This window comes from Eurytemora carolleeae, unplaced genomic scaffold (genome assembly GCF_000591075.1).
Source record: "Eurytemora carolleeae unplaced genomic scaffold, Eaff_2.0 scaffold832, whole genome shotgun sequence".
Taxonomy (NCBI): Eukaryota; Metazoa; Arthropoda; class Copepoda; order Calanoida; family Temoridae; genus Eurytemora; species Eurytemora carolleeae.
Genome location: NW_019397381.1, coordinates 12,066 through 39,667, shown reverse-complemented (window position 1 = coordinate 39,667; position 27,602 = coordinate 12,066). Strand labels below are relative to the sequence as shown.

The 27,602-nt window shown below is 32.0% G+C and overlaps 3 protein-coding genes across 14 annotated transcripts in view; 2 read left to right on the top strand and 1 right to left on the bottom strand.

Moving 5' to 3' along the window:
* Nucleotides 1-7,177, top strand: part of LOC111713965 (venom serine protease) — a 7,966-nt gene extending 789 nt beyond the window's left edge. The window contains exons 2-15 of the mRNA XM_023488962.1: nucleotides 394-429; nucleotides 1,344-1,412; nucleotides 1,637-1,684; nucleotides 2,061-2,113; nucleotides 2,275-2,402; nucleotides 2,463-2,549; nucleotides 3,581-3,639; nucleotides 3,693-3,768; nucleotides 3,821-3,865; nucleotides 4,861-4,941; nucleotides 5,688-5,722; nucleotides 5,775-5,788; nucleotides 6,252-6,301; nucleotides 7,029-7,177. Coding sequence (XP_023344730.1) covers nucleotides 394-429; nucleotides 1,344-1,412; nucleotides 1,637-1,684; nucleotides 2,061-2,113; nucleotides 2,275-2,402; nucleotides 2,463-2,549; nucleotides 3,581-3,639; nucleotides 3,693-3,768; nucleotides 3,821-3,865; nucleotides 4,861-4,941; nucleotides 5,688-5,722; nucleotides 5,775-5,788; nucleotides 6,252-6,301; nucleotides 7,029-7,070 — 823 coding nt within the window. The 3' untranslated portion in view covers nucleotides 7,071-7,177. The remainder of the gene's footprint in view (nucleotides 1-393; nucleotides 430-1,343; nucleotides 1,413-1,636; nucleotides 1,685-2,060; nucleotides 2,114-2,274; nucleotides 2,403-2,462; nucleotides 2,550-3,580; nucleotides 3,640-3,692; nucleotides 3,769-3,820; nucleotides 3,866-4,860; nucleotides 4,942-5,687; nucleotides 5,723-5,774; nucleotides 5,789-6,251; nucleotides 6,302-7,028) is intronic.
* On the bottom strand, nucleotides 7,165-27,602 carry LOC111713969 (chymotrypsin-like protease CTRL-1). 12 transcript variants are annotated; one of them, XM_023488966.1, is made up of 22 exons: nucleotides 27,495-27,602; nucleotides 19,897-19,970; nucleotides 19,153-19,220; nucleotides 18,372-18,392; nucleotides 18,234-18,274; nucleotides 18,115-18,159; nucleotides 17,674-17,739; nucleotides 17,150-17,194; nucleotides 16,562-16,610; nucleotides 15,986-16,004; nucleotides 14,922-14,963; nucleotides 13,531-13,562; nucleotides 12,970-13,026; nucleotides 12,332-12,418; nucleotides 12,220-12,278; nucleotides 11,510-11,582; nucleotides 11,280-11,324; nucleotides 10,499-10,579; nucleotides 10,192-10,226; nucleotides 8,826-8,839; nucleotides 8,622-8,671; nucleotides 7,165-7,298 (listed from the first exon to the last, which is right to left on the bottom strand). In XM_023488966.1, exons 1-22 carry the CDS (start codon nucleotides 27,533-27,535, stop codon nucleotides 7,188-7,190), a joined length of 1,155 nt encoding a protein of 384 aa, XP_023344734.1. In that variant the 5' UTR covers nucleotides 27,536-27,602; the 3' UTR covers nucleotides 7,165-7,187. The 12 variants fall into 12 exon arrangements, 8 of the variants coding, with proteins under 8 accessions (XP_023344734.1, XP_023344736.1, XP_023344738.1 ...); XM_023488968.1 differs by having other exon boundaries at nucleotides 10,499-10,583; nucleotides 11,284-11,324; XR_002767839.1 differs by having other exon boundaries at nucleotides 7,270-7,298; nucleotides 10,495-10,579.
* Nucleotides 23,753-24,904, top strand: LOC111713970 (fibrous sheath CABYR-binding protein). The gene is made up of 2 exons (XM_023488975.1): nucleotides 23,753-23,861; nucleotides 23,981-24,904. The coding sequence occupies exon 2, from the start codon at nucleotides 24,033-24,035 to the stop codon at nucleotides 24,846-24,848; it is 816 nt and encodes a 271-aa protein (XP_023344743.1). The 5' UTR covers nucleotides 23,753-23,861; nucleotides 23,981-24,032; the 3' UTR covers nucleotides 24,849-24,904.

Here is a 27,602-nt window from a genome sequence, read left to right as displayed (position 1 = left end):
CTAGATTTTTAGAATTATATCTAGATTTTTTGTAATATATCTATATTTTTAGAAGTATATCTAGATTTTTAGAATTATATTGAAACTTTTAGAATTATATTCAGATTTTTAGAATTTTATCTAGAATTTTTAGAATTTTATCTAGATTTTTATTATTATTTTTTAATTCTTATATCTAGATTTTTAGAATTATGTCTCGATTTTTATAATATTATCTTATAGATTATTTTACTTGTATCTAAGTTTAGAAATATATCTAGACTTTTAGAATCAGATAAATTTAGATTTTTAGATTTTATTAAGATTAAGTTAAGAATTACATCTAGATTTAACCATTTTTATCCAATTAGATAGCATTCAATATCATACATTACGGACATGTTATTTTTAAAGGAAATGTGCTTGTGGACTAGAGTGGGGAGAAGAAAGGTAAATATTTTGTCGACAAAATTTACTTTTTAACGATAAATCTGATTATCTCCTTTTGATTTCTGCTTAATCCGCTATTTTTCCTCTTTTTGGATACCCCAACTAGATTCCGAATTAAATCAAGCGGAAAATTTTAGAATTTCGCGGCTTTTGATTGGCTGTTTGGAACTCTGCAAACGCCACTCTGCTTGGTTGAATTTTATACACTTTCCTGGATACAAACAAAAGATTAACAAAAAGAGGAGATCAATTCTAAATTGTTCAGCTCGTATTTCTCTATCTAAAAATATAAAGATGATTTAAATTGTGGTTTTCCTATACAAGTGAATTGCGGATTTATGCAGCTGCGGCTAGGATGGGCTAGGTTGGGCTAGGCTAGGGGGCCAAGCGCTGCGGCTGAGAAGTTGCCGCTTGTGAAATTGCACATTTGGGAAGTTGCCTTTGGGAAAATATCTAACATCACATTATACAGATTTGCACAAATAAAGAATATTAATGAAGAAGTGTTTAAAACTCAAAACTATTTTCTCAAATAATTAACTGCACAGAATTCCTTTTCATCGAAAAAAATAATTTGATATTCCATGATTATTCCATTACTACAGTGAACAGGATATTCTGCTTGATTTAATCAAGTTCATTTGTTCTAATTCAAAATTATATTATACAACTTTAAAGCACTGAACCATTCCTTTTTAATCATAGTTAATTCTTTTTCCCAGTTTTTTCAAAATGCTTTTATCAAAATTGGTCTAGCCTACCTAGGTTTAAAAAAATAAACAAATCCTCAAATCAGGGGTGTATACAGGAATTTGTCCAGAGCCATGAGGATCCCAGTTTTAAGTTGGGGCTAGGCCTCCATAACCCCCCCCCCCTGACGTAGACCACTGGCTTCATTATAATCTCAAATTCAGGATATCCGACTCCAACAGAATTATCGGAGGAGTGGAAACCTTAGATGGACAATACCCTTGGCTTGTTAGGTAGGTAGGGTGGGAGGTTGGTAGGGAGGTAGTTTGGTAGGTAGGTTGGTAGGTAGGTAGGTAGGTAGGTAGGTAGGTAGGTAGGTAGGTAGGTAGGTAGGTAGGTTGGTATAGGTGGGCTGTTGTTATTTATCATGCATGTTAAAATATTGTTATTTATGTTCTTTTTTAAATTGTAGTTAATAAAAATAATATTATTTTTGTAATATGTACACACTACACAGAATATATGGAGGGTGTGCTAGACAGTACTGTACAGGGTCGTTAATCAGGTTAGAACTCAAAATATTCTGTACATAAAAGTATTCTGTCATGGTTTATCATGATTATAAGGTGGTTTTTTCAGTAAAAGAGGTTTTCATGTATATTTAGCCTATTTTTTTTTAGAATGTGTATTATTTTGATTTATCCTTTAAGTTATCATATTGTGCAGTCCAATGAACAGAAGAAAAATTGAAAGTCCACGGAATTTACAAAAAAAGCTAAGTCATTTTCACACAAAAGTATCGAGTTTTTCCGCATTTTAGAATCATTTTTGAGCTGTAAGATTTACTGTTATATTATATCAAAAATATGGGGTATAATGTGTGTTATTTAATAAAAAGATAAGCAATCCCTTTAAAGATTTAATTTTTTTTATATTCTCAGTGACAGGCACATATTGACATCCTATCACTGCTTGAAAATATCAAAGACTAAAAGTAAGTTTTTTTATTTTTTTTTTTATTTATCTTTTATTTATATTTCTATTTATTTTGGTTGAATACCTCATGTTGATAAAAGGGGATGTATAAATAAAAATAAATTTTCGATTTAAAAAAATTCTAGTTATCTAATAAGAAATATTTTTTCAATATTTTAGCCCCCTGCGACCATTCTGACGGGGAGCGGAAAGCGTTGATTGGAACGAATACTTTTGAAAGAAAAAATCCAAATGGTATTTCTTTAAAAAAGTATTATTTCCCAGGCATAGCGGGGATTGATTTACAGGTGGGCAAAAATAATTTGATAGTTAATTTATTTTTAGAAAAATATTTGTTTTTACTCTAGGACTTGAATAGTACAGACTTAGCTATATATGAGCTAGAAACCACTGTACAATTCAATTCATCAGTTCTACCAGTTTGCCTACCCCAGGTATAGTTTAATCACTTACAGGAATTCAGGCTCAACCTCCACATCCACCTTGTCCTGACTGTCACACTGTCATGTGCGTACCCTGTACCATCCCGCCTGGTTACATTGTCATATGGGTACCCTGTACCATCCCGCCTGGTTACACTGTCATGTGGGTCCCCATACCGTTCCGACTGTTCCCCTGTACATTTCCGCCTATAATGCCGGAGATCTAAGAGAGCATCGTTGTACAAAACTCCTGAGTTTCCTTTTTGGGGTCTATGCATTTGCGTAGATTTTAATAAAAAAAAATCAGAAAACGAAAAGATAATATAAAAAAATAAGACTTCTTAACCAAAATATTAATATCTACAAAACTTCTCTGGCAACTCAAAAGTTTTTCTTACTGAAATGCTGACACTACTCTGTTCAGTTTCTTCTGACATAAATACATATATATGTACAATTTACATACTTAGTAGCCATAGAGAATAGAATATATATTAGAGGGGAATTTACTAGAAAAAAGTGTAAAACGGCCATTTTGTTGTACTGTTTCCATACTGCAGGTGTATTTCACATATTTATGCTATATAACCTTTTGGGCCCTGGAATATCATTTTATAGAAAATCTAAAATTATTGTTAAAAGAAAACCAAATTATGAAATAGGCTGGTTTCATAATTGACCAATGATCATTTCACATAGACTCTATGCCTTCCACTTTACAAACGATGATTTTCCGTTATAACTATAAATCAAATGATGTTTTTATTCACCTAATTCATTATAAAGTTTATTTAACAGTTTAAAAAAATTCGAAATTGAAATAAATAGTCTAGGGAACATACTGTATTAATGTACTCTATTGCATATAATTTGTGAACATTTACATGATTTGTACACTTTGAACTCCCTTTCAGGCCGAAAGGGACTGAAAAAATTCACACCGAGAGATTCTTTAAATTCCCCTCTAATTTATATTTTATTCTCTATGTTAGTAGCTTACTTATACTATTTGCAGTTCAAACTGGAATTTAAATTATGTTAAGAGTGGAACCAAAGATTATACTGGTTTAGAAGCTATATCTGCAGGCTGGGGGGATTACAGGTTAGTCTTTAAAAAATAAATTTTTACAATCTTTTTAAACAAAATGTTGATAGAGTCGGCAGGAACACAAACTCCAAGGTTTTGCGCTCTGTCTCTTTAACAGTTGCTCCACCAATACAGCATCATACGGTAACAACAATTTTTTCTTTTGGTAAAAAAGATTTTAATGATTTTTTTTCAGTTGTTCAGTACTATTACAGAAAAAAATGAAGATGGACTTTACAAGGAAATCAGAATTATTTTTTACTAAAAGGATATAAGTAAAGTAATTCCAGAAATCCAGAAAAACCATGGAATTAGTAATTTTTTTAGGAGGTATCGCTAGGAGTTTTGTAATAAATAGGTGTCGCTAGGAGTTTTGTAATAAATAGGTGTCGCTAGGAGTTTTGTAATAAATAGGCGTCGCTAGGAGTTTTGTAATAAATAGGTGTCGCTAGAGGAGTTTTGTAATAAATAGGTGTCGCTAGGAGTTTTGTAATAAATAGGTGTCGCTAGGAGTTTTGTAATAATAGGTGTCGCTAGGAGTTTTGTAATAAATAGGTGTCGCTAGAGGAGTTTTGTAATAAATAGGTGTCGCTAGGAGTTTTGTAATAATTTTTCAATTGAATTTTCGATAATACTAATATCTAACATATATCTGTCATAACGTACATCTGTGTAAGCTGTGTAGCTTACAAATAAAAAAGTTCGCATCGATTTTTCATAACTAAAAGTAAGAATGAAGATGATAATTATTCCAATGTTTTCTCTTTATTATTGATTCATGTCTTTATAGGTTTATAGTGTCGGATCTTATCAAAATGAGCCAGAACAAAATATTCCTGTCTTGTTATTTTTCATAATATGAAAAACAAGCATAGAACTCTGAATTTGTCTTTAAATTCCAACTCTAACATTTCAACTCTTACATCGTATAAGCAATTTATAAAATAGTGATCTTGCATTTTAAATTTTAAATGTGAAGTTTAATCAAAATTTTTATTTTCTCCGTCCATTTTGAAAGCAAAAAAAAGAAACCCCTGTATTGGAGAAACCAACAACTTTTTTATGCAATTTTTTTTTACAAACACATATCAAACGCGTATTAAAACTCATCAACATTTTTAAGTAAAAGAAAGGCATTTTTAATGTTTGTTTTTTATTCTACAAGATTTTAGTTTTCTAAAATTTTCATGGGCATAAAAACCTAAAACCTAATTATTTTTGAACCTGTTTCTCCAGGACCCCTGTGCTGGGGATAGTGGAGGGCCTCTGATGCTAAAAAACAAAGAAAATAAATTCCAAATCATTGGAACTGTTCAGGTGAAATCATATGATTAAACTGCACACACCGCTCTAAAAGTTGCATGATCCAATCCTGTCCAACATGTACTGTACAATGTACATGGCATTCAATCGTACTGTCCAGTCTGTACTACCAAGAGTAGAGTTGACCCAGCACGCTTTATGCAACAAATGTAGCCTGGCACGATCACAGTGACTGATGATGGGCAGTACACTGTAAAGTACAGGACCGACAACATAGCGCTAGCTGTACAGTAATAGTATACATGCAGACTACGTCAGGAGAAACGAGACAGTACAGCAAATGTGTCTTTCCCTTCTGGGAGTTAAATGTGAATAACTTGATTCGTTTTTCTGAAAATGATTTTTAAAAAATTCGTAAATCCGACTAAACGGTTGCGCATTTCTGTCAGTCGTGAACGCCTATTTTTATAAGACACCAACAAAAATAGGTTACGTACACGGTTTTAGTTCTTCTTCGCGTCAAACTAAAGCTAATTGCATTTAAGACTGAATTCTCCTCATTTAGAAGAGCTGTAGAGAATACAAATATCTTTAGAATTTCTATAATTTGTCACGTGACCGGATAAGTTTGATTTTCCCATTCTTCTTGTGCGTAAAATAATTAAAACTAAATACGCTACGAGGTCACCCAGTCGGACTGGTAATGCACATTTGACCTTTTCCTACTGTGTAGCTGTTAGTGTGTGCATCCATAGTGTATTTGATCTATTTCAAATTCATTTCATAACTTTTTTATTTAGGGCGGGGGTTATGATTGTGATCGGGCAGGGCTTGTGTAAGTTAAAATACTTTAAATTTGAAAAAAGTTTAACAAATATGTTTTTTAGGAAGACATTCGGAGGAAAACAACATTTTTCTATTGGTTTGAAATATAGCATAAAGGGACTGTTCTTGTAATCATAAGTAACCCTCCTTTAAAGAGATGAATGATAGATTCACAACGGTACCCTTAAAACGTGAAACGCCCTAACTATAGCTAAATAAGTGTTCAATTTTGTTAATTTCTCTATTATTTCCCAAGCAACAAAAAAAGCTCAAGTGTAGAGAATCCAAAAGTGAAAATAATCATTTTTCAAAACAATACATTTATATCTAATTTATACTTGATCAGACAAATCTGTTAAGGGTACCGTTGTGAATCGTGCATGCTTGCCATCTGTTAAGGGTACCGTTGTGAATCGAAAATGGCACTTTACCAATTGAGTGTCACTGAAATAAGTTACCTGTACACAGTATACAGTCATTTTAAAAGAATTAATTAAATGCGCAAAATAATTAAACATGTTTAAAATGTTTGATTAAAGACGAGAATCAGAAATGGAATAAAGTTGGTATATATCTTGACTGGATAAAGGTGTGTTATATATCTGTTTGTTTTTAAATTAAGTTTAAACCTATCTTTTTTAAGTCTGTCAACCCCCCCGGCAAAATTAGAAAGCTCTTGTGCTCTACTTTTAGAATCTGCAAAAAATTTTGCAAATTTGCGAAAATTGAATTTTTTATCGCAAAATCCAGTTTTATAGTAAAAATGTTTGCAAAAAAAAAATTTGTCCAAAAAATGACAAATTATACATTTTTGAAAAGCCCTTGACCATGCCATTTCAAATATGCAAAAATTTTTGCAAAATTTTAAATAACCTGATTTTTAATCAAGAAAAACTAAAAATGTGCAAATTTCCTTTGACAGGTTGTTTGCAAAAAATTTGCAATTTTTTTTTCGCAAAACTTGTGCAATCCGTTTTCTCATGTCATAGGCTTTCCAAAAAGCTAAATTTTATCAAAATCTGACAAGTGAAAGTGGGTCAAAACAAAGATTTAGTTTGCTACAGGCAAAAGCAGTCATTCAGGCAGTGTGCCTGAGGACTCAGGCAGTTAGTATTAAAGCCCGGTTTTAGGCCTAAAGGGAGGGCTTTGGGTATGTAAGAAAAGTCAGAAAATTTCAACAGCCTCAGACCAATACTTTTTGAGTTATGTAAAAAAAACTACAGGGGGGGGTCAAATTGACCCCCCCCCCCAGCGGGAATAGGGTTAATTACTGAAAAATAGCATTATATGCGATATCTTAAATTCACTTGTTTTAGGAGGTTTTAAGTAATTCTACAGATACCCATATATGCAGCTAGTTCAGAGTTAAAGAAAAAAAATGTTAGAAAATTTAACAATTTTATGCTTTTAACGATCAACTGGATACAGTTTGCTTTATATAATTGAATAAAATTTGAAATTCTAATTTTATTTTGTTAATCCTTGTCATTAATGTATCTTTTCAATGGTATTTTTTTACTTTTTTCATTCTGAATTATTTGTTCTCTTTTGCAGAGTCCATTATCTTTATCTTTTGTCAGAAGGTCCTGAGAATAAAATAAAATATTAAAAAATAAAAATTAATAGATAAACTTTAATGGAACTTTGGAACTTTTAAGTAACTTTTCATCTAAAGATTTGCAAAGATTCTTAAATGGATTGTGTAGAAAAAATTAAAGAGGGTATATGCTGACACCTAAGCACTTAAGGAGTTGATCGAGACCTATATATATAAGTTTTGGTATAACATTGACACAGTTTTATATCAGTTTCTCGAGAGAGGAACATCGACAGATATAACTCTTATGGGTCTTGATCAACTCTTAAGCTGCTTAGGTTTCAGCCTAACCTTCATTTTTGCTTTACAGTCCATTTAAAGGTGTCCTACGCTGTATTTTCATTAGCTAAACCCGGACATCCTCGTTAGTATAGTATCTCTGATTTAAAGAGATGGTTTAACTTCCTCACAGGATAATCTATTTCTCTATAAGCTTCAATATGTACAAAAATAGAACACAATATTTTACATTAAGTAAAGAGTTTAAATTTCTTATAAATAAAGGAAAAGTAGGGTAATTGGACAGTATATCGTGAAGATTCTGTCAAACAAGGCACTAATGCAAGGAAAGTTATTTCAGAGGTGTACGCATTTTTGGTACTGAAGTGTACTGTCTTTGGGCGAAAAAGTAAACACAAGACGGATGTCACAGCCTGACATGGGATCCATCTTTCACATAAAAAATCAATAAAATATTCTGGTGATAGGAAACTATTATGTGAATTTTCAAAATTATCAAAATTAAATTCTTTTAACCTCCTCGGATACTAGACGAACACTGATGCATCTATTCTTGTTTACAAATTCGCCCAGAGAGAACTGTTTTCAGTATATACACAGAGTATATGCAACCTTGCTGTCAAATAACTCTACTTACCTAAGAACTGAACAGTTGTCCTTCCTTTACTAATAATTTTAAACACATGCAGTTTATCGTGTATTGTTTGTAAACATACGCTGAACTTCCTTGAGAAATAAATCATCCTGCAAGGAAGTTTAAATCAGAGAATCGGGCTGTGCAAATACAATGTGTAAACCAGTCAGCGTATAAATATATTTTTCTTTTCATTTTGAAAATCGATGAAGTTAATTCATCAGTTACTTGCGGTTTTATGCAGCAGAAACAAAGACAGAAATGACAGACAATGAGAAGGATATTGTCGTTATAAGATAAAAAAAAACGAAAATATCTTCCCCATTGTTTTTCAGATAAATGTCCTTAAAGAGGCAGGTGGCTGTAAATCCGGCATAAAACTCTTTTGTGAGGATTAAATGAAATTACGCTAACAGTTCCTTTAATATTAGTATTTACCATTATCCAGGGTAGATGGGCGGATACCTTGTTCCATTTTTGTAATTCATCTTTTCTCAAACATTCTCAATTTTTAAATAGAATTTATTTAAATCTTTTCAATTCTGAGATTCTTTCTAGTTTTGTTCCTTTTTCATGTCTTTAAATTACTCGATCAAAAGAAAAATCTGATTAAAAAAACTTTTTTTTTTAAATTGAGATTTCCTCCAAGAAAAATCCTGAAAATATAGTAATTGAGTCTTTGCCACAAACTCAAATTCTTTCCAATCTACTGTTGTAAACCTTTAATATTTAATTCTTAGATCATTTGATCTAACAGAATTCAGAATTTGAAATATCTAAATTACTACGAGAGACCCCCAGATTTTTATTGGAGTCTCCAAGCTTTTTGTAGAAGACTCCAGATTTGCATTGGCAACAAATCTTGTCATCGGAAACTCATTTAGTTTTTTTTTGACAACTCCAGTTTTTTTCTAATCGGAGATGCCCAACTTTTATAATTGAGACTTTAAGCTTTTCTTTTGAGACAACCTGATTTTCATTGGATACCCAGACCTTGTCATTGGAGGTTCAAAGCTTTTCATCGGAAACCCCCAGATTTTCAATGGATACACTCAGAATTTCATTGGAGACCCAAAGTTTTTCATTATAGAGACCACAAGCTTTTCATTCGGAGACCCCAAGACTTTCATTTGGGGTTCTGGGAGAATATTTACGGGTCTCCGATGAAAATGTTGAGGCTTTGACGAAAACTTGGGGTCTCCAATAAAAATATGTAGGCTCCAATGAAAAGCTTGGGGTCTCCAATGAAAATCTTGAGGGTATCAGATGACAAGTTGAGGTCTCCCATGAACGAGTTTCTGATGAGATTTTGGTGAGGGTCTCCGAAGAAAGGGGTCTCTGATGATACTCCAAGGATGATGATTTCTCTCAAATTCCAAACAAAACAGTTGCTCTATAAGAAATGAGTCAGAGTTTATGATTGAAGGTAGTTTATAAAAACCCTCCATTTTGCTTTTACAGAGTTTATGATAAGGATTGAAGGTAGTTTATAGAAACTCTTCATTTTGCTTTTACAGAGTTTCCTATCCGATTCACATTGGTACCATTTATACTTTTATCGGAGAGAAAATTATAAATTTATTCCTATCTTTCTATTTTCTTCAGCGGTTCTTTTTATATGTGACCTGAGCTGGGAACTTTAGAATGGGACACTTTTAATTTCTTGCTTAATCCACTCTTATTTGAATATAGTACAGAAAATTAAAAACCGGTTTTTCAAAATTATAGAGTCCCTCCCGTTACTGTATATTAATCTTAAATGGCGCGCAAAATTTCAAATTTCCCGGCATCTGATACGGAATATTGTTTAATGCTCATAGGACTTTTTGAAACTAAAACGTTATTCTAAAAGTCGCTTCCTATTTTAGAGTTTTCTGGTTATTACCGTTGTGAATCGGGCATTAATTGGGGTTCACTTGAAATTACGTTTACAGTCCCTTTAAATAAATGTTGTGAAAGTCTTGTAAATCTAACATTTTTTTAATTTACAAATTAAATTAGGACTTACACTAGACTATCCGCATCACACAGATATCCTCCCCCCTGTAACACAAAAAAAGCAATTAAAACAAAAACATAAAATGTCTATTTCAATTGTTTTAATCTTTTATCAACAAGTTACTCGATAGCTATTTGATAGCTTCTCGTTGTTTCTTTTTTATTGTTTATATGTATCTATTCATTTTGTTTAAAAGCTTGATTGAAATAAAAATCTTAATCGAAAGTCGTCTTCATTGTATTGATATATAGGACGACGACTGTAATTTAAATTTTGTTTTTATTTTTTATTGTAAAAAGATTAGAAGATAACCTACACTTGTTGTTCCGATAATAGTATAGATATTGTGCTCATCTTTAATCATCAACGGACCCCCACTGTCTCCAGCACACGGATCCTTTCAAAACATTTTCAGAAAACAGACATTATTTTTGCATTGATATACATATCAAGAGCTGTACAATTTTGTTTTACCGTTACCAACTAAGAATGTATAATCTGTTTTTGCCATTTAATTGACAGTTGGCGAAATTTCAAGTAATCGTCCATTTTTTAAAATATGTCTCCGATTTAAACCTTTGACTGATTAAGTTGACAGATTTTATTTATATACAAAAAGTAATTGTAAATAACTTTGTTTGCACGCTGATTTATATTCAAAAAGTCGCAGAAAATAAGTAATAATAAAACCGCGTTGGACGCGAAATATTCCGGATTCTCGAGAAATATGTAAAGTCAGCTGTGTAGAGTTCACACTGTACGCTAGCGTATACTCTGCATTTTTCCGGTAATTTTTATTCATTTAGAGATAAACACAAGGATTACTCTGTCGTCTATGATCTGAAGTACCGTTGTTAACTGGGTAAGCTAATTGAGGTTTACTCAAAACTCAAAATATGTTTGGCATTTCAAATCTATTTTAAAACGTTGGTAAACTTCCGAGATGATTGAAAAAAAATTTTTACAAAAATAATTAGTAATTAATAATTACTTTTATGAATAAAACACTATTTCGGAAAATAGCTCATGGACAATAATTAATTTCCCCTAAAACTTTTGTTAGAATTGTTTTTTTAAATGTTAAAAAGATTTCCTTCCTTAAAGACGCCATCATCATTCCTTTCTACCAGAGTAGTAAACATCTTAAGAATTAATAAAATTACTTAAAAATACTTAAAAATATCTCGCTAAATATTTTGCTCATTTTGTTTAGTTTTATTGATTTTGTTTTGAAATTAGATTTTATTTTAATTTCTTAAAATTCCGCATGTAATAGTTTTTAGTTTCATTTTAACTAATTTTAAATCTTAAAAAGTAAAGATTTAACCTTAGAATGAGTGAGGGTGGTTCCAACTATTAAATTTACTTCCCTGGGATACACAGAAAGAGGGCTTTGCACACTGAACATAATTTTTAATCTTTAAAATTCAAAAATACACAGAATCACAAAATGTTTAATGAGGAAGAAAACTATTTTTACCTTGAAATATATTCCTCAGCGCGAGAATTGACTTATTTTTAATATTTTCGATGCAATGAATTGTGCAATATAATAATATAATATGAAAACTTAAAATCAATGAAAAAGTAAATTTGTTAAGACCAGTAATATGGTTTTGCTGGCTAAAAATGCCGAATTTTTTTTTCAAAATTATCAAAAGAATTGAGTCTTTGCCACAAACTCTGAATTTCTTTTCCCTTAATATTTTAAACCCAATGTTATAGACTTTAGATATTTAAAATTATGAATTCTGTGAGATCAATTATCTAATCTAAGTTTGAAATATCAACGGCATTATACTATCCTTGCACGGAGAGCTCTAAAAATTCCTCTTACAGTACAGTACAGTACATTACAGTACAGTACAGTACAGTACAGTACAGTACAGTACAGTACAGTACAGTACAGTACAGTACAGTACAGTACAGTACAGTACAGTACAGTGAGGTACAGTACAGTACAGTACAGTACAGTATAGTAAAGTACAGTACAGTTCCTTTTAAGTTTTTTTTTTAAATCTAAAATATTTGAATTACCCATATTGTCCCCAGCCAGCTGCAACAGCTGATACTCCTACCAAGTCCTCATTTTGAAACTATTAAAATAATTTTACAAATAATTTGTAAAAACCTACATTCATTAGATTACCTTGGGCAGGCAAACTGGCCTTATAGTTGGAGAAAACTGAACAGGGTCAGCCAGGATATACATCGCAATATCATGGCTTGTTGTATCCTATATATGTGGATATCATGACTTGTCGTATCCATTACAGTGGATATCATGGCTTGTTGTATCCTATACAGTGGATATCATGGCTTGTTGTATCCATATATCAGTGGATATCATGGCTTGTTGTATCCAATATCAGTGGATATCATGGCAATTGCTGTATCCTATACAGTGGATATCACGACTAGTAGTATCCTATATATGTGGATATCATGACTTGTTGCATTCAATACATCGGATATCATGGCTTGTTGTATACTATACAGTGGATATTATGACATTGTATCCTATATAGTGGATAGCATGACATTGTATCCTGTATAGTGGATATCATGACATTGTATCATGATATTGGATATTGTGCGTATATTGTATCAGCTATACAGTGGATGATATCATGAGATTATATCCTATATAGTGGATAGCCTGAAATTGTATCCTATACAGTGGATATCATTACATTGTTAACTACGATATGTATCCTAAACAGTAGATATCATGACATTGTATCATATATATATATAGTGGATATCAAGGATTGGTATAATGGCTACCTCTAAATTTAGTCCTGGATTTTCAGGGAAGACAAATTGTGTCAATGTTCTAACAATCTGGGAAAATGAACAATTAAACATTTTTTCTAGATTTAGGGAGATATTTTTGGCTCAATTTATTCGAAATAAATATGCGTTATGTCTACAGTTAAACCCTAAATATTAAACATAGAAAGAATTTATCAAATGTTGTATTCTTCACTTTCTGATAATAAAATGTTGCAAATATTTAGTTTTTTAATTTAATGATTATATGGAGCTCTACAAAACTGTTTCCTCATATTCGTGGCTATTTATTTATTTTTGCAATTACTGAGATTTACGTAAAATAGTATAAAACCAATTAGAAATTCTCAAGTCGACATTTCATAAATTTGTTCGATGAATTTAAAATTTAGGGTTTAACTGTAGAAAAAATATTAAAAATAAAGTTTCTATACATTCTTGGTATTCTAAGACATTTTCAGAACTTTTCTATTTTTTGTTTGTTCGACAATTCGCTCGGTTTAAATTTGATATTAGATAAAGCTTATCAGCGTTAACTTTGCGTTTTTTCCTTTCCTGAAATTCAGAATCTTCGCCATTGTAGATTCCTGAAGAAAGTAAACATTAGGGAATATAAGTAAAAAAAGCGTAAGCGTAATTTGAATTGACATTCTATTTTAAAAGGGGCATCACCGATTCACAATGGTGAACTTTAAACCTTCGACAGGTCAAGGATGATAGACTTTTCATTATTCATCTGAACACTTTATTTCAACCTGTTTTATCTGTCAACGCGAGTTTAGCGCACATTCTGCAGATAAACGACTTTTTAGGAATGTCAATCCACTGAGGTCTTTGTTCTGGTTGACCAGTCAAAGATTTGAAAATTACCGTTGACCAGTCAAAAGTTTGAAGATTACCGTTGACCAGTCAAAGGTTTGAAGATTACCGTTGACCAGTCAAAGGTTTGAAGATTACCGTTGACCAGTCAAAGGTTTGATTCATAGTTTTAATGATAACTGATTTTAAGCGCAAAGTCGACGTTCAAAATCATCCATTTGGGATGTTACATTTTGAGAATCGATTTTTTTTTTAATTATTAAATAGCAATGACGAAAAATGTATCAAAATTCTACAGTAAACTATTTAGATGTTTAGGAATATATTTCTTAAAAGAAATTTGTCAATAAATCAATGTTAGAATCAATTATTTCGTTTCAATATATTTCATTATATAAAATTTCTTATTCTTTAAGAGTTTGTTCGCACATTTCTTCAAATTCTTCTAATGTCGTCTTTTCAATAAAAATCCAGGAAATCTCCAGAAAATGATTATGACAAATGAGACATTAAAGAAACCAATAACTGAATAAGATTACATATTTTCGATGATAAGAGTCAATTTTTATTTTCTCAACCTGTTCCTAAACAACTAATTAGTTTACTGTAGAATTCTTGTTATTTTATAATTTTAAAAAATCGATTCTCAAATCGTTACCACCCAATGGATACTTTGAACGTCGACTTTGTACTCAAACTCAGTTATTATGCATAATTAAAACTTTTTATATTTCTCTACTGAATCCTATAAAGCGTCTCCACAATATACTACATTCTCAGTTCAACTATCATCCATTGCCGGTCACTCTCTTTAACTGTGAAAAGAAGCAAACAAAAATCGGCTTTACATTTATCTAAAATGTTGTACATTTATCTAAAATGTAAAATTACATTTACCTAAAATGTAAAATTACATTTACCTAAAATGTAAAAAAATTACGTTTACCTAAAATGTAAACTACATTTACCTAAAATGTAAAATTACATTTACCTAAAATGTAAAATTACGTTTACCTAAAATGTAAAATTACATTTACCTAAAATGTAAAATTACATTTACCTAAAATGTAAAATTACATTTACCTAAAATATAAATTACGTTTACCTAAAATGTAAATTACATTTACCTAAAATGGCTTTTCTTTTCCCGTTTTCATGATTGCACACACCTAACAGTTTAAATGAGAATAGAAGTTAATTGATCGAAATGTTAGTGTATAAAATATAAAACTTAAAGTGTGAGTTCGGACATTTTCCACCAATCCTTCTCAATCAAGAAAAGAAAACCCCCAATAGTCAATATATGGTGTTGCAAAGATATAATGCATATGCTCATAGGCTGATTTATCTTTAGGGTATGTAATATTTTGTCCGTAAATTTCAAGTGGTGTTAGGTTTAAAACAAATTGAACCCCCCCCCCCCCTAACTTAAGATTTTTAAATCACTTTTATTGAAATTAAAACTCATTTATTCTTCAGACCCCTTTGATTTTCCCCTTTTAAAAAATTCACCAAATCATCGAATTTTTTTTTTGATTTAAAAAAGCCGTGAATATGATAATAGAATTATTTTTTTGATAATTGAATTCTTTTGTCTAAAATATCAATTTTTGCAGGATCATTAAATCTTGCAACATCAACTGCAAACGTCTGGGCTAATATTAAAAAAAACACATCTAAAGTCACAATGAACCCAGTTTTTCTATTATTATTTTCGCAAAAAGTTTGGATCTGAACCTCAGAGAAATCTTTGACATGTTTGAACAGTAAAGGGTGGAGGGTGGTGTAAGATGGTTTACTATTTCCAAATCTTTCACATGTTTGAACGGTAAAGGGTGGAGCGTGGTGTAAGATGGTTTACTATTTCCAAATCTTTCACATGTTTGAACGGTAAAGGGTGGAGCGTGGTGTAAGATGGTTTACTATTTCCAAATCTTTGACATGTTTGAACGGTAAAGGGTGGAGGGTGGTGTAAGATGGTTTACTATTTCCAAATCTTTGACATGTTTGAACGGTAAAGGGTGGAGGGTGGTATAAGATGGTTTACTATTTCCAAATCTTTGACTTGTTTGAACAGTAAAGGGTGGAAGGTGGTATAAGATGGTTTACTATTTCCAAAAATTGCAAAATTTTCTGAATAAATACAAGCAAAGAAACAATTATTTTACAAAAGAAAAGAAAATTGACTCACCAGGAATTATTCGCCCGTCCTTTGTGAAAATATTTAAATGAAAAATTCGTAGTTTTATTTTTTATCTTATAAACTGGAAGACGACCCTTACTCTGAAGTTATGAATTTTAAAAGTTAAATAAACATTAGACATAGAAATTGTTCGGTTTGAACAGATTTATTTTACAAAATAAGTGATTTAATATGTCACTTGTAAAAATATTTATTAAAAACAACTTCAATTGCTTTAATGTCGTCTGCCTATACCACTGTTTTCTGGTCTCACAGTATGTTTCTAAACTTGACATATCGCTCATGAAAATTAATTATAACATTTAAAACAAATTACAAAATAAAATGAAAAATTTCTCTGCATACATATAATTTTTTGAACAGAACACTCAAACCCAGTTTTAAAGTTGAAAATAGACTAGCTCCGTGGAGAGCACAGTATTATCTAGCTCCGTGGAGAGCACAGTATTATCTTATAAAAAATATTAATGTTAAGATTCTCTAAGATATTCAATGAAGATGCACATTGATTTTAATGATAGAAAAATTTAATAATTTGAAGAAAATTTTTTTTTAATATTTTCCCTCGTCAAATGCTTGCAAGCAGTGGTAGGCAGTCAAAATAAACTTATTACTAAAAATAAATATCATTAAAACATAATTTACAGTTGGTTTTAACAGAATTCAGTATGACATTTATTTAATTTTTATTATTTATGTAAGACTATTTTTTTTAATTACGTGTTTAAAAGTTTGCTGTTATTTTATTACACTTTTCAAATATAATAATCTGATATAAATTCTATTGCAAAACCTCAAACGAAGCGTAAAAACGTCAAAATTAGTATGTCCAAAAAAGTAGGGTATAGAAATGTATTAAATTTTATACAAAAGATGAAGGGATGGAAATGTACCCAAATTTAGAGAGAAGAGGAAGGAATGGCAATACCAAACTTTATAAAAAAGAGGAAGGGATGGCAATATATCCAAATTTATAGAAAAAGGAAAGCATGGCAATATGCCCGACTTTACTGAAAAGAGGAAGGGATGGCAATATATCCAAATTTTTAGATAAAGAAAGGGATGGCAATATACCCAAATTTACAGAAAAAGGAAAGCATGGCAATATGCCCGACTTTATAGAAAAGAGGAAGGGATGGCAATATCTCAGACCTGATCAATGAGCCGCCACAGTCTCCAGCACAGCCTCCAGTTATTCTAAAAACAATTGAAAAATAAAGAAAGAAAATAATTTAAAAAACAAAAAACATTATAAAATTTACTTGTCTGGCATTTAAAAATTCATTATACAAATTCAACATTACTGTATTGCATATCTTCTTTAAATAATAAAAGAAGACATTCGTATATATGTTCCCTATAGGCGGCCAAACCGCATGGGCTGAAATTTTTTAAGGAAACCCAGGGGTAACATTCTAAAATTTGTATTTTTCCAAAATCTAACTTTTCTTCAAAAATATTAATTTAAAAAAAATAATTCCACGGGCAACGCTAGGCCCTTCAATTGATATTAAATAAGATTGACGGAATATTAAATAAATTTTTAATGAGAAAAAGTGAGAAAAAAAATTATATTTGAATCGGACAATTTCTCTTACCTCACAAGCCAAGGGTACACATTTTCTGGTATTTTTTACCTCACAAGCCAAGGATACACATTTTCTGGTATTTTTTACCTCACAAGCCAAGGGTACACATTTTCTGGTATTCTTTCTCCACCAGATATTCGTTCTGTGTTAATTCTTACGTAATCATTTTAATAATAAAATATTATTGTTTTGTTTTTCGATTTATTATTACCATGTTCATTGCAGCTGAAAAATAATATGAAATTCTTTTACGTCAAAAGAATATTTTCTAATCTTCCAAGACGAAAACTTAATTTAAAAAATTATTCTAATTTTAACAATTTACTTTTATATTAAATGAAATCCGTGAAATGCATGAACAAATTTATTTCTATCTATTTATTTCTTTTATACCAAAGTTGTTCCAATAAAAAGTTAACCTTATTTTTTTATTTAATAGCTTGTCCATTGCAATTGAAGGGGGGAAATTTCTGGATCAAATATAATAACTTGAAATAATTTCTTGTTCTAAATTATCGAAAATTTTACGCCTGAATTTCATTTCTTCTTCCACAAGTACAGAATTCGTCATTTCTTCGGAAAAAAAATAAATAAAAAAAATGTAAAAATGTTTTTAATATTAATCGGAATATTTAAAAATGTCATACTTATCTTCACTGTTTGGAATAATTAGTTCTGGCTTTCGGCTCTTTCTTGGTTTTGAAAAACTTATGAATACTTTAATTTAAACACATTTTTTTCTCTCGATATGTTAAAAATTGAAATATGTTTTTGAAAAACCATTCCTTAGAATTTGACTCTTCTGCCTACCAACAAAAAGGATTTCAACAATTTTTCTTAATATCTTCTTTAAAATTTATGTAAGATACAACTTACAATGTGTTTCAATTTATGTAATAGAAATGAAGCTTTAAATAACAATTTGCTTTTTCTTTCGCGATTATTTTTAGTAATTTGAAAATTTGACAAAATTGATCCTTTAACAATCAATTGTGAAAATCGAAAAAACACATTGTTTAATCCCAAGAGTACGGGAATATAATGTGTAATTTATATTGTTCTGGAGATCTCCATGATCGAAGACGATCTGAATGTCGTTTCTTTATTCCCGTGTTTATGAGGATGTATTTATAAATATATTTGTCGTCTGTCTTTCTGTTTGTATCCAATAAACGTCAAAATGGCTAAATCTATCGGGTCCGAATGTTTGTGGCAACTCACATACATGGCCCGAGGAAGGTTAAAAGGAACTGAGTATTTGCCACAAACTCTGATTTTCAAATTTATGTATTTGCCAACTAATGTCATGAATATTCGAACATTTCTACATTCAATATTTTACTTTAAAATGGTAAAACGGCCGAACTGAATGGATTCTGATTTTTGGTGGTTTTGGGTGGGATCCTGGCAGTGCAATTGTTTGCTCAAAGTTTAATTTTTAATAACTTTAAATTCCGAAAATTAACAGAAGAAAAAAAAACGAATTTGAGAATGGGTAAAAATAAAAGATAGAAGGAAATGCCAGAAAGGCTAGGAATAATTTTTCACTTTTAAATTAATATTTACATTGTTTTTTAACTGCGGGAAGTCAATTGTTTCTAGAGTAGGGGCTTGCTCAGAAGCTTCATGAACCACTGAAATATTAGGGGTTAGATATTAATATGATTCCAGATTTATAGTGAGACCACATCTACAAATATGCAACGAATCTATATATAAATTTGGCTTGTCTGTCTGTTTGGGTGTTTGTCTGTTTGTTTGTATCCAATAAACGTCAAAACGGCTGAACCGATCGGGCCCAAATTTTTTGTGGGACATCACATGTCACAGGGAACGTTTACGAATGATAAAAATTTTAAAAAATGTGTTTTAAGGTTTTAATTTTGTAAAAAAAAAATTCTTGAAAATCTGCGAATTTTTTTTTAAAAATCCGCGAAATTTTTTTCTTTGTTTTAAAATGTAAACAAAAAGAACATGTTCTCAATTAAAATAGAAGATGGGTGCGAAGCACCCTAAAAGCCTAGTATTGGAAAAATTGGAGAAAAATAGTAAAAAATGAAATTATGGAAAAACTCAGCTTTTGAATTCAGTTAAAATTATTGAATAAGAAGAATGAATAATTTATAACATATATTTTAGAAATAAAAAAATAAAAATAAGAGAAGAATGCAAATCGTATTTAAAAAATGAGGAATAAAATCACTAAAATTAATTTCGCAATAAAACTTATTATCTTCAAGTTGTCTCCGGGCACTTAACTTGCTTTGTTGAAATATTGCTTTAATTCAAAAAAGTTTTTTTTTTAAATACTTTGATAATCTCGTTCAATAATAGTCTTCTTGTCCAGGCCTCCCTCAGGAAACTTTGTTATATTTCCGTTCAAACTTAAAAAAGAAAAAAGAAATGTTTTTTTCAATCGTAATTTTTTTAATTGCTAAGAATTTTATGACTCCGAGTCTGAGCCTAGAAAGGTTTTCCCTAATTTATTTCATTAATTATCCTTTTCTTTTTACTCAGAAATTCAACAAATCAACACCTTTAATCGTCCTAGCCGGTTTATTTGCACCTCTTCCCCCCGTCACCCTTTCCCTTGGCTTACTACAGTGATAACCAGAAAACTGTAGAGTAGGAAAACGACATTTCAGCAAAACTGAAGTGTACTTGATGTTGTTACAAGGCAAATAGCTTTACTAATACGAAGGGTTTCCAGCGATCGAAACGTTTCGCGGAAAAATGTGAAAATTTTCGGTCGCGTTTTGCAAACTTTTTCGCGAAATTTCGCAATTTTTCGCGAAAAAAATTAAGCGAAAACGTCGCGAAATGTTTAATGTGTCCTTGTTGTTCTTAAATCTATATTTATATTTTGTGTGAATCCATCAATTGGGCTCGCAAATAAATCCCTCTTTGAAAATACATCATTTTCCGAGTTTTCAAGATTTTATCATATTTCTAGTTATGTTAAATTTAGTTTTCGCCTCAAAAGTTGATTATGGAAAGTTTAAAACGATTTCTGAAAGAAAAATAAGATTTTTATGGGTATACCACTGTCAATAGTTACTGAAACTTTTTAACTGAAGGGTAACTTGACAATCCCTGGTTGCAGATGAAATGAGTTGCATGATATGATAAATGATAAACTGTATAAACCCCCTGGTTGCCGATTAAATGAGTTGCATGATATCATAAATGATAAACTGTATAAACCCCCTGGTTGCCGATGAAATGAGTTGCATGATATCATAAATGATAAACTGTATAAACCCCCTGGTTGCTGATGAAATGAGTTGCATGATATAATGAATAATAAATTGTATAAACCCCATGGTTGCCGATGAAATGAGTTGCATGATATAATAAATGATAAATTGTATAAACCCCATGGTTGTAGATGACTTTAATTTTAGAAACGTGCAAACTAGTGGAAAATATTATGCATTTCATTTGATTTAACTCGTTTTAAATCTTCATGACAGAAACAATCTCAAGAAGTGACGAGGGTTAACCCAGACCGAAACATATGTTCATAAATGTGGAACTATAACACCTACTTTATTAACTCTATGAAATATATGTTCATAAATGTGGAACTAACACCTACTTTAGTAACTCTATGAAATATATGGTCATAAATGTGGAACTAACACATACTTTATTAACTCTATGAAATGTATGTTCATACATGTGGAACTATAACTATTAACTTTATGAAATATATGTTCATACATATGGAACTATATTAGTAACTCTATGAAATATATGTTCATAAATGTGGAACTATAACACCTACTTTATTAACTCTATGAAACATATGTTCATAAATGTGGAACTATAACACCTACTTTAGTAACTCTATGAAATATATGTTCATAAATGTGGAACTAACACCTACTTTATTAACTCTATGAGGTTTGGAGCAGCATTAGCAGTTAGCACACAATTTCAAATTAAGTAGTTTTGACTAGTTTTGACGATACCCTTCCAACGAGGGAGGGGGTGCAGGGCCGCCATGAGCCCTGCAAAATGACCTCCGGAGCCTCCTGATACGCTGAATGACCTCCAAGTCTACGAAACTGTCTCCACGCCTCCGCCCTTCTGTCTCCACGCCCCGCATTTTAGTCTCCAATAAAACATATTTGGCTTTTACATCCACCAAAATTTGTCAAGCAATCTCAACATGTTAAAATGGTTTTTTTAAGATAAAACACTTTGTATTAAAAATGGAGTTTAAGACTATAAGGGCACCTATTCACAAAATACAATAGTTTTTGTGAAATACTTGAATTTCCTGGGAGACGTAGTGAGAGGCATGGAGTTGGTTTCGTGGGGCTTGGAGTTCATACTGTGTATCAGGAGGCTCCGGAGGTCATTTCGCGGAGCTCATGGCTGCTCTGCACCTCCTCCCTCTCCCAACTCACGTATATCTTCCGAACCTTTGGGGGGGAAAACCGTGGGATGGAGGGGTAGAGATGGAGAGGGTGGAGGGGGAAGAGGGGGTAAAGGTGATGACTTGTAGGCTTTAACATAAAGAAAAGTTAATGAAAACTCTTTGTTGCTTAACATCATCAAATTAAATCAGAAATGGTGGGATTTGTTTTCAGCTAAATATTGCCTTTTCAGTCTGGACTTTTTAATTTTCATGAAATAAAAATTATTTCTTTAGATTGTATTTACAGTCCCTTTCAGCTGTCATCCTAATTATCTCTTTAAATTGTATTTACAGTCATTTTAAGCTGTTATCATAATTATTTCTTTAAATTGTATTTACAGTCCCTTTAAGCTGTCATCCTAATTATTTCTTTAAATTGTTTTTACGGTCCCTTTAAGCTGTCATTCTAATTATCTCTTTGAAATGTATTTACAGTCCCTTTAAGCTGTCATCCTAATTATTTCTTTAAATTGTATTTACAGTCCCTTTAAGCTGTCATCCTAATTATTTCTTTAAATTGTATTTACAGTCCCTTTAAGCTGTCATTCTAATTATCTCTTTGAATTGTATTTACAGTCCCTTTCAGCTGTCATCCTAATTATTTCTTTAATTTGTATTTTCAGTCCCTTTAAGCTGTCATCCTAATTATCTCTTTAAATTGTATTTAGTTTCTTTAAGCTGTCATCCTAATTATTTCTTTAAATTATATTTACAGTCCCTTTAAGCTGTCATCCTAATTATTTCTTTAAATTGTATTTTCAGTCCCTTTAAGCTGTCATCCTAATTATTTCTTTAAATTTTATTTACAGTCCCCTTAAGCTGTTATCCTAATTATTTCTTTAAATTGTATTTACAGTCCCTTTAAGCTGTCATCCTAATTATCTCTTTGAATTGTATTTACAGTCCCTTTCAGCTGTCATCCTAATTATTTCTTTAAATTGTATTTACAGTCCCTTTAAGCTGTCATCCTAATTATTTCTTTAAATAAGACACTAACAGCGGTTAATTGTTTGTTTAAGCGTAAAACATATCAAAGCTCGCTACAAAAACATGGAATCAAGAAACCTCAATATCATCCCTTACCCCTTCCATCCTCCTTTCCTAACCACTTCTTTCTCGTTTTATCCTTCTTCTTTTTCTCAACCTTCCTCCCCTCACACCCTTTTTCTCAACCTTCCTTCCCTTACACCCTCTTTTTCTCAACATTCTTCCCCTCCCAGCATCTTTTTCTCAACCCCCCTTTTCTTAACCTTCCTCCATAGTCCGAATTACAGTACTTTTCAAATTAATACTATCAAGCTTCATCAAATCATTAATTTATCGAATTTTTACATAAAAATTGCATCTCTATAATCCTCTAAATATTAAATGTTTTTAATATAACATTTTTCAAAGGAATTTCAAAGTGGCGCACCTTTTTCTACCGCGCATAGGTACAATATGCATGGACTCCATACACCGACCATATGTTGGGAAGTCTCAATCATTCTTCCCAACATAAAGAAAAATTGTTGAACTTTAAAATTGTGCAAAATTTTGTACATTACAACTGTGAAGCTCTGCAACAATGCAAACTTTATTTATTGCAGAAAAATCTAAGGCGCACCGCACCCGTCTAGCAGCTATCTTTCTAGCTATCTCACATCTTTAACTCCTTCAATGCATCTAAATCTTAAGAATGATTTGGGATTTCTCTTCCTTCCCTCTACCTTGTCCCGGATTCCTGGTATTTCCAACTAGAACGAAACCATACTGAGGATTATGATGAGTATTTAAACCAGAGTAGTTTCTGGATAATCACTAGTTGAATCCTAGCTTCCAGGCAACCATCATCATCATGAAGCTTACGGTTAGTTTTTATCCGTAATATTTATATGTCTTTCTTCTTGAAACAGTTTTATAATTTGACAGTTCTCCATTTTTAAAGCACAGTATCTGGACCATTCTTGATTGATATTTTAATCTTAGGTTGTGATTGCCGCAACCCTGATCGCCATTGCTTCTGGACACAGTAGAAGTTATGGAAGTTCAGGGTCCTCTGGAAACTCTGGTTGGGGTGGAGGCAGTGTCTCCTCTGGATATAGCAGTGGTGGAGGCCACAGCAGTGGAGGAAGCTTTGGAGGAAGCTCTGGAGGGTATAGCAGTGGAGGAAGCTCAAGTAGATGGCCCTCAAGCTCCAGTGGACACAGCAGTGGAGGAAGTTTTGGAGGAAGCTCTGGAGGACACAGCAGCGGAGGAAGCTTTGGAGGAAGCTCCGGTGGACATAGCAGCGGAGGAAGCTTTGGAGGAAGCTCCGGTGGACACAGCAGCGGAGGAAGCTTTGGAGGAGGCTCTGGAGGTTACAACAGTGGAGGAAGCCTTGGAGGTGGACACAGTAGTGGAGGTAGCTTTGGGGGAAGCTCCGGTGGACATAGCAGTGGAGGAAGCTTTGGAGGAAGTTCCGGAGGGTACAGCAGTGGAGGAAGCTCAGGTGGATGGCCCTCAAGCTCTGGAGGGCATAGCAGTGGAGGTAGCTTTGGAGGAAGCTCTGGTGGACACAGCAGCGGAGGAAGCTTTGGAGGAAGCTCCGGAGGTTATAGCAGTGGAGGAAGCCTTGGAGGTGGACACAGTAGCGGAGGTAGCATTGGAGGAAGCTTTGGAGGAAGCTCCGGAGGGTACAGCAGTGGAGGAAGCTCAGGTGGATGGCCCTCAAGCTCCGGAGGACATAGCAGTGGAGGTAGCTTTGGAGGAAGCTCTGGAGGACACAGCAGCGGAGGAAGCTATGGAGGAAGAGGTGGATCTGTCTGGATATAAAGAGGATTGGATGTTTAGAGAAGAATTTGATTCAACTGTTTAATTCTAAGATTAATACTTTAATCCCTCACATTTTCAATAAAGCTTTAGTCTAATCCATTGTTTGTTATGATGGAAATTTGTGCGACAGCCTACAGCCTTCAGGTTATCCTAATCCCAGATTTTTGAGGCAGGGAATATAAGGTTGCCTTCAAAGCTTATATTTTGTGCTGAAATAGGTTGGAATAGGTAGTATTTATCTGGATTCTGGTTAATAATAATAATAATAATAATTACAGTGGTTGGCGATTATATCAATATGATGAAGACAACTTTTTAAAGTTTTGATTGATTTCAAATTATAAGTTTACAATTAATCAAAGAAAAGATTTTTTAATTGACAGCTTCTTTTGACTTCTATGTTTATATATATTCATGCTGTTAAACATCTTGATATAAATCAAAATTGAAATCGAAAGTCATCTTCATTATTTTGATATGATCGCCTACCACTGCATTTCGAAAAAAAGTATTTTACAAAGTTCAATCTAATACTATTTACATTTCCCTAATACTATATACAGGGTGTCCCAATAAACATGGGAATTCAGTGACGAATTCGATATCGTCTTTGTTATGAATTAGCATTGTAATACCTAATTTCAAAAGCCATAATGTTATGTCTGCTAGAGTTTATTTTATGAATGAAAACGGTAAATGGCTGTAAAGATGTGTCTATAATGTCTCCGCAAGATGAACAGTGAAGACGAACAAGTTTACTCTGTTTATATACTGTAATTTTCAAGTTTTACTAGGTACAATGAGGGAAGGAACCCCCGGACGCCATGAGCCTCCGCTATGCAGACACGAGCCTTCCAGAGTTGCGAGGCAGACCAAGCCTCCGATTTGCAGAAATGAGCATCGGCCTGTGTAATACAGGAGGTTTTTTTAAAATTGTGTTTTAAGTTTAAATAAAAGATTTGTTTGAAATTTTTAGACATGGTGGCATTAGAGGCTTCTTAAAGATTTAGAAAATATTTAGAAAAAAACATTGAATTGAATTTCAATTTATCTTTTATAATCTTTGATTTAGCGATCCCTTTTTTTGAAGTTAAAAAACGGTCTGCATAGCGTAGGTTTTGTCTGCATAGTGGAGGCTCGGTCTGCCTAGCGAATCTGGGAAACTCGATGTCTGCATAGCAGAGGCTCATGGCGTCCGGGGGTTCCTTCCCTAGTACAACCGTCAAAAAATAAACAAACAAATTGTGAACATAGCAGACGAAAATCTTACGGATTACAGCTTTCTCTATAGGTTCACTATACTAAATCAAAGAATTGTTTAAAAAGACGATTTCGAATTCGTCCCTGAATTCCCATGTTTATTGGGACACCCTGAAGTTGTAGAAAACAAAAAGCTCGAGTTGATCAGGTTGGTGTCTCCTTTATCCACATACACGAGTTGCAAATAAAATAACTTTATTTCAAACCTTCAAACATGATTTATGGTCTACGAATAGTATATACAGGCCACAGGGTTACCCAGGAAATATTGTCTGTTTCCTAATATGCATGATCTCCTGCTGCTGTTAAATTGTTTCTTCTTCTTAAAATTATTATATATACCAATTAAAGCAGAAATCTAATTTTAACTTTGAGATTTTCATATTTCAAGAATTTCAGATCGTTCTTACAGTCTCATCATACTGATATATATATATATCGTTGAATTTTCATAAAATGAAATATTTGTTGTATTTAATAGTTTTAAACTTTAAAGGTTTAAAACTATGGCATAGTATGATATCTTTTCTCTCCCATCTTATATTTTATCTTTTCTCTCTTCCCCCATATTATATTTTATCTTTTCTCTCTTCCCCCATATTATATTTTTTCTTTTCTCCCTTCCCCCATATTATATTTTTTCTTTTCTCTCCCATCTTATATTTTATCTTTTCTCTCTTCCCCCATATTATATTTTTTCTTTTCTCCACTGCACCTTAATTTTAATTTTCAAGTTTCATCCCTTGAGGGTAATGCTGTATGACTGGTTCATGATTCTTGTTAAAACATAAAGTATAATGCAGACGAATTATCTAATGTATGTGTAAATACTGTTCATCTATAATAGAGTGTTCAAGTGAACATGACGATTCATGTTTGATGTGAATCTGTAAGAGTTAAATTTTATTTAAATATTTCTGCAACGACTGCTATATGTCAGAGATGCTAAAATCAGCAAAATTTAGTTGTCAACTTTGACTCCAATTTAACAATACTTAAACAAAAAGTTTTAACAAAAATTCTTAATATTTTATCAAAAATGTTAGTAAAATAAGGTTAAAATTCGCAAAAATGGGTTGTTAAATATTTGCGAAAAAATACGATTTTGAACGAAAGGTCGAAAAGTTTTTAACGAACGTTTTTGCGAAATGAACGAAAATTTTTGTTTTCGTCCAATTTTTCGTTGACTGAACGAAATTTTCGCGAAAGAGATTGAACGAAAATTTGGAAACCCTAAATGTACCCTGCCCTGCAGGAAACATCTCAGGTCGTTTTCTGCCGGTGCAGCCAGAAATGTAATAAGACTTATTTTTTTCTTAATTTGGGATCTAACTGGTTTTAAATTATTAAAAATGAGTTTAAATAAAAAGTTTGTTTATTATTATTTGAATGGTGAAACGAAAAATTGGTAATTACAAGATATACTGACCTAGAATATATTAACGGGATATAAAATATTTTGTGCAACATTTCACCTCCTTTTCTTTATAATCACTGGATATTTACTGAAACCTGACACTTTATTGCCCGCAAATTT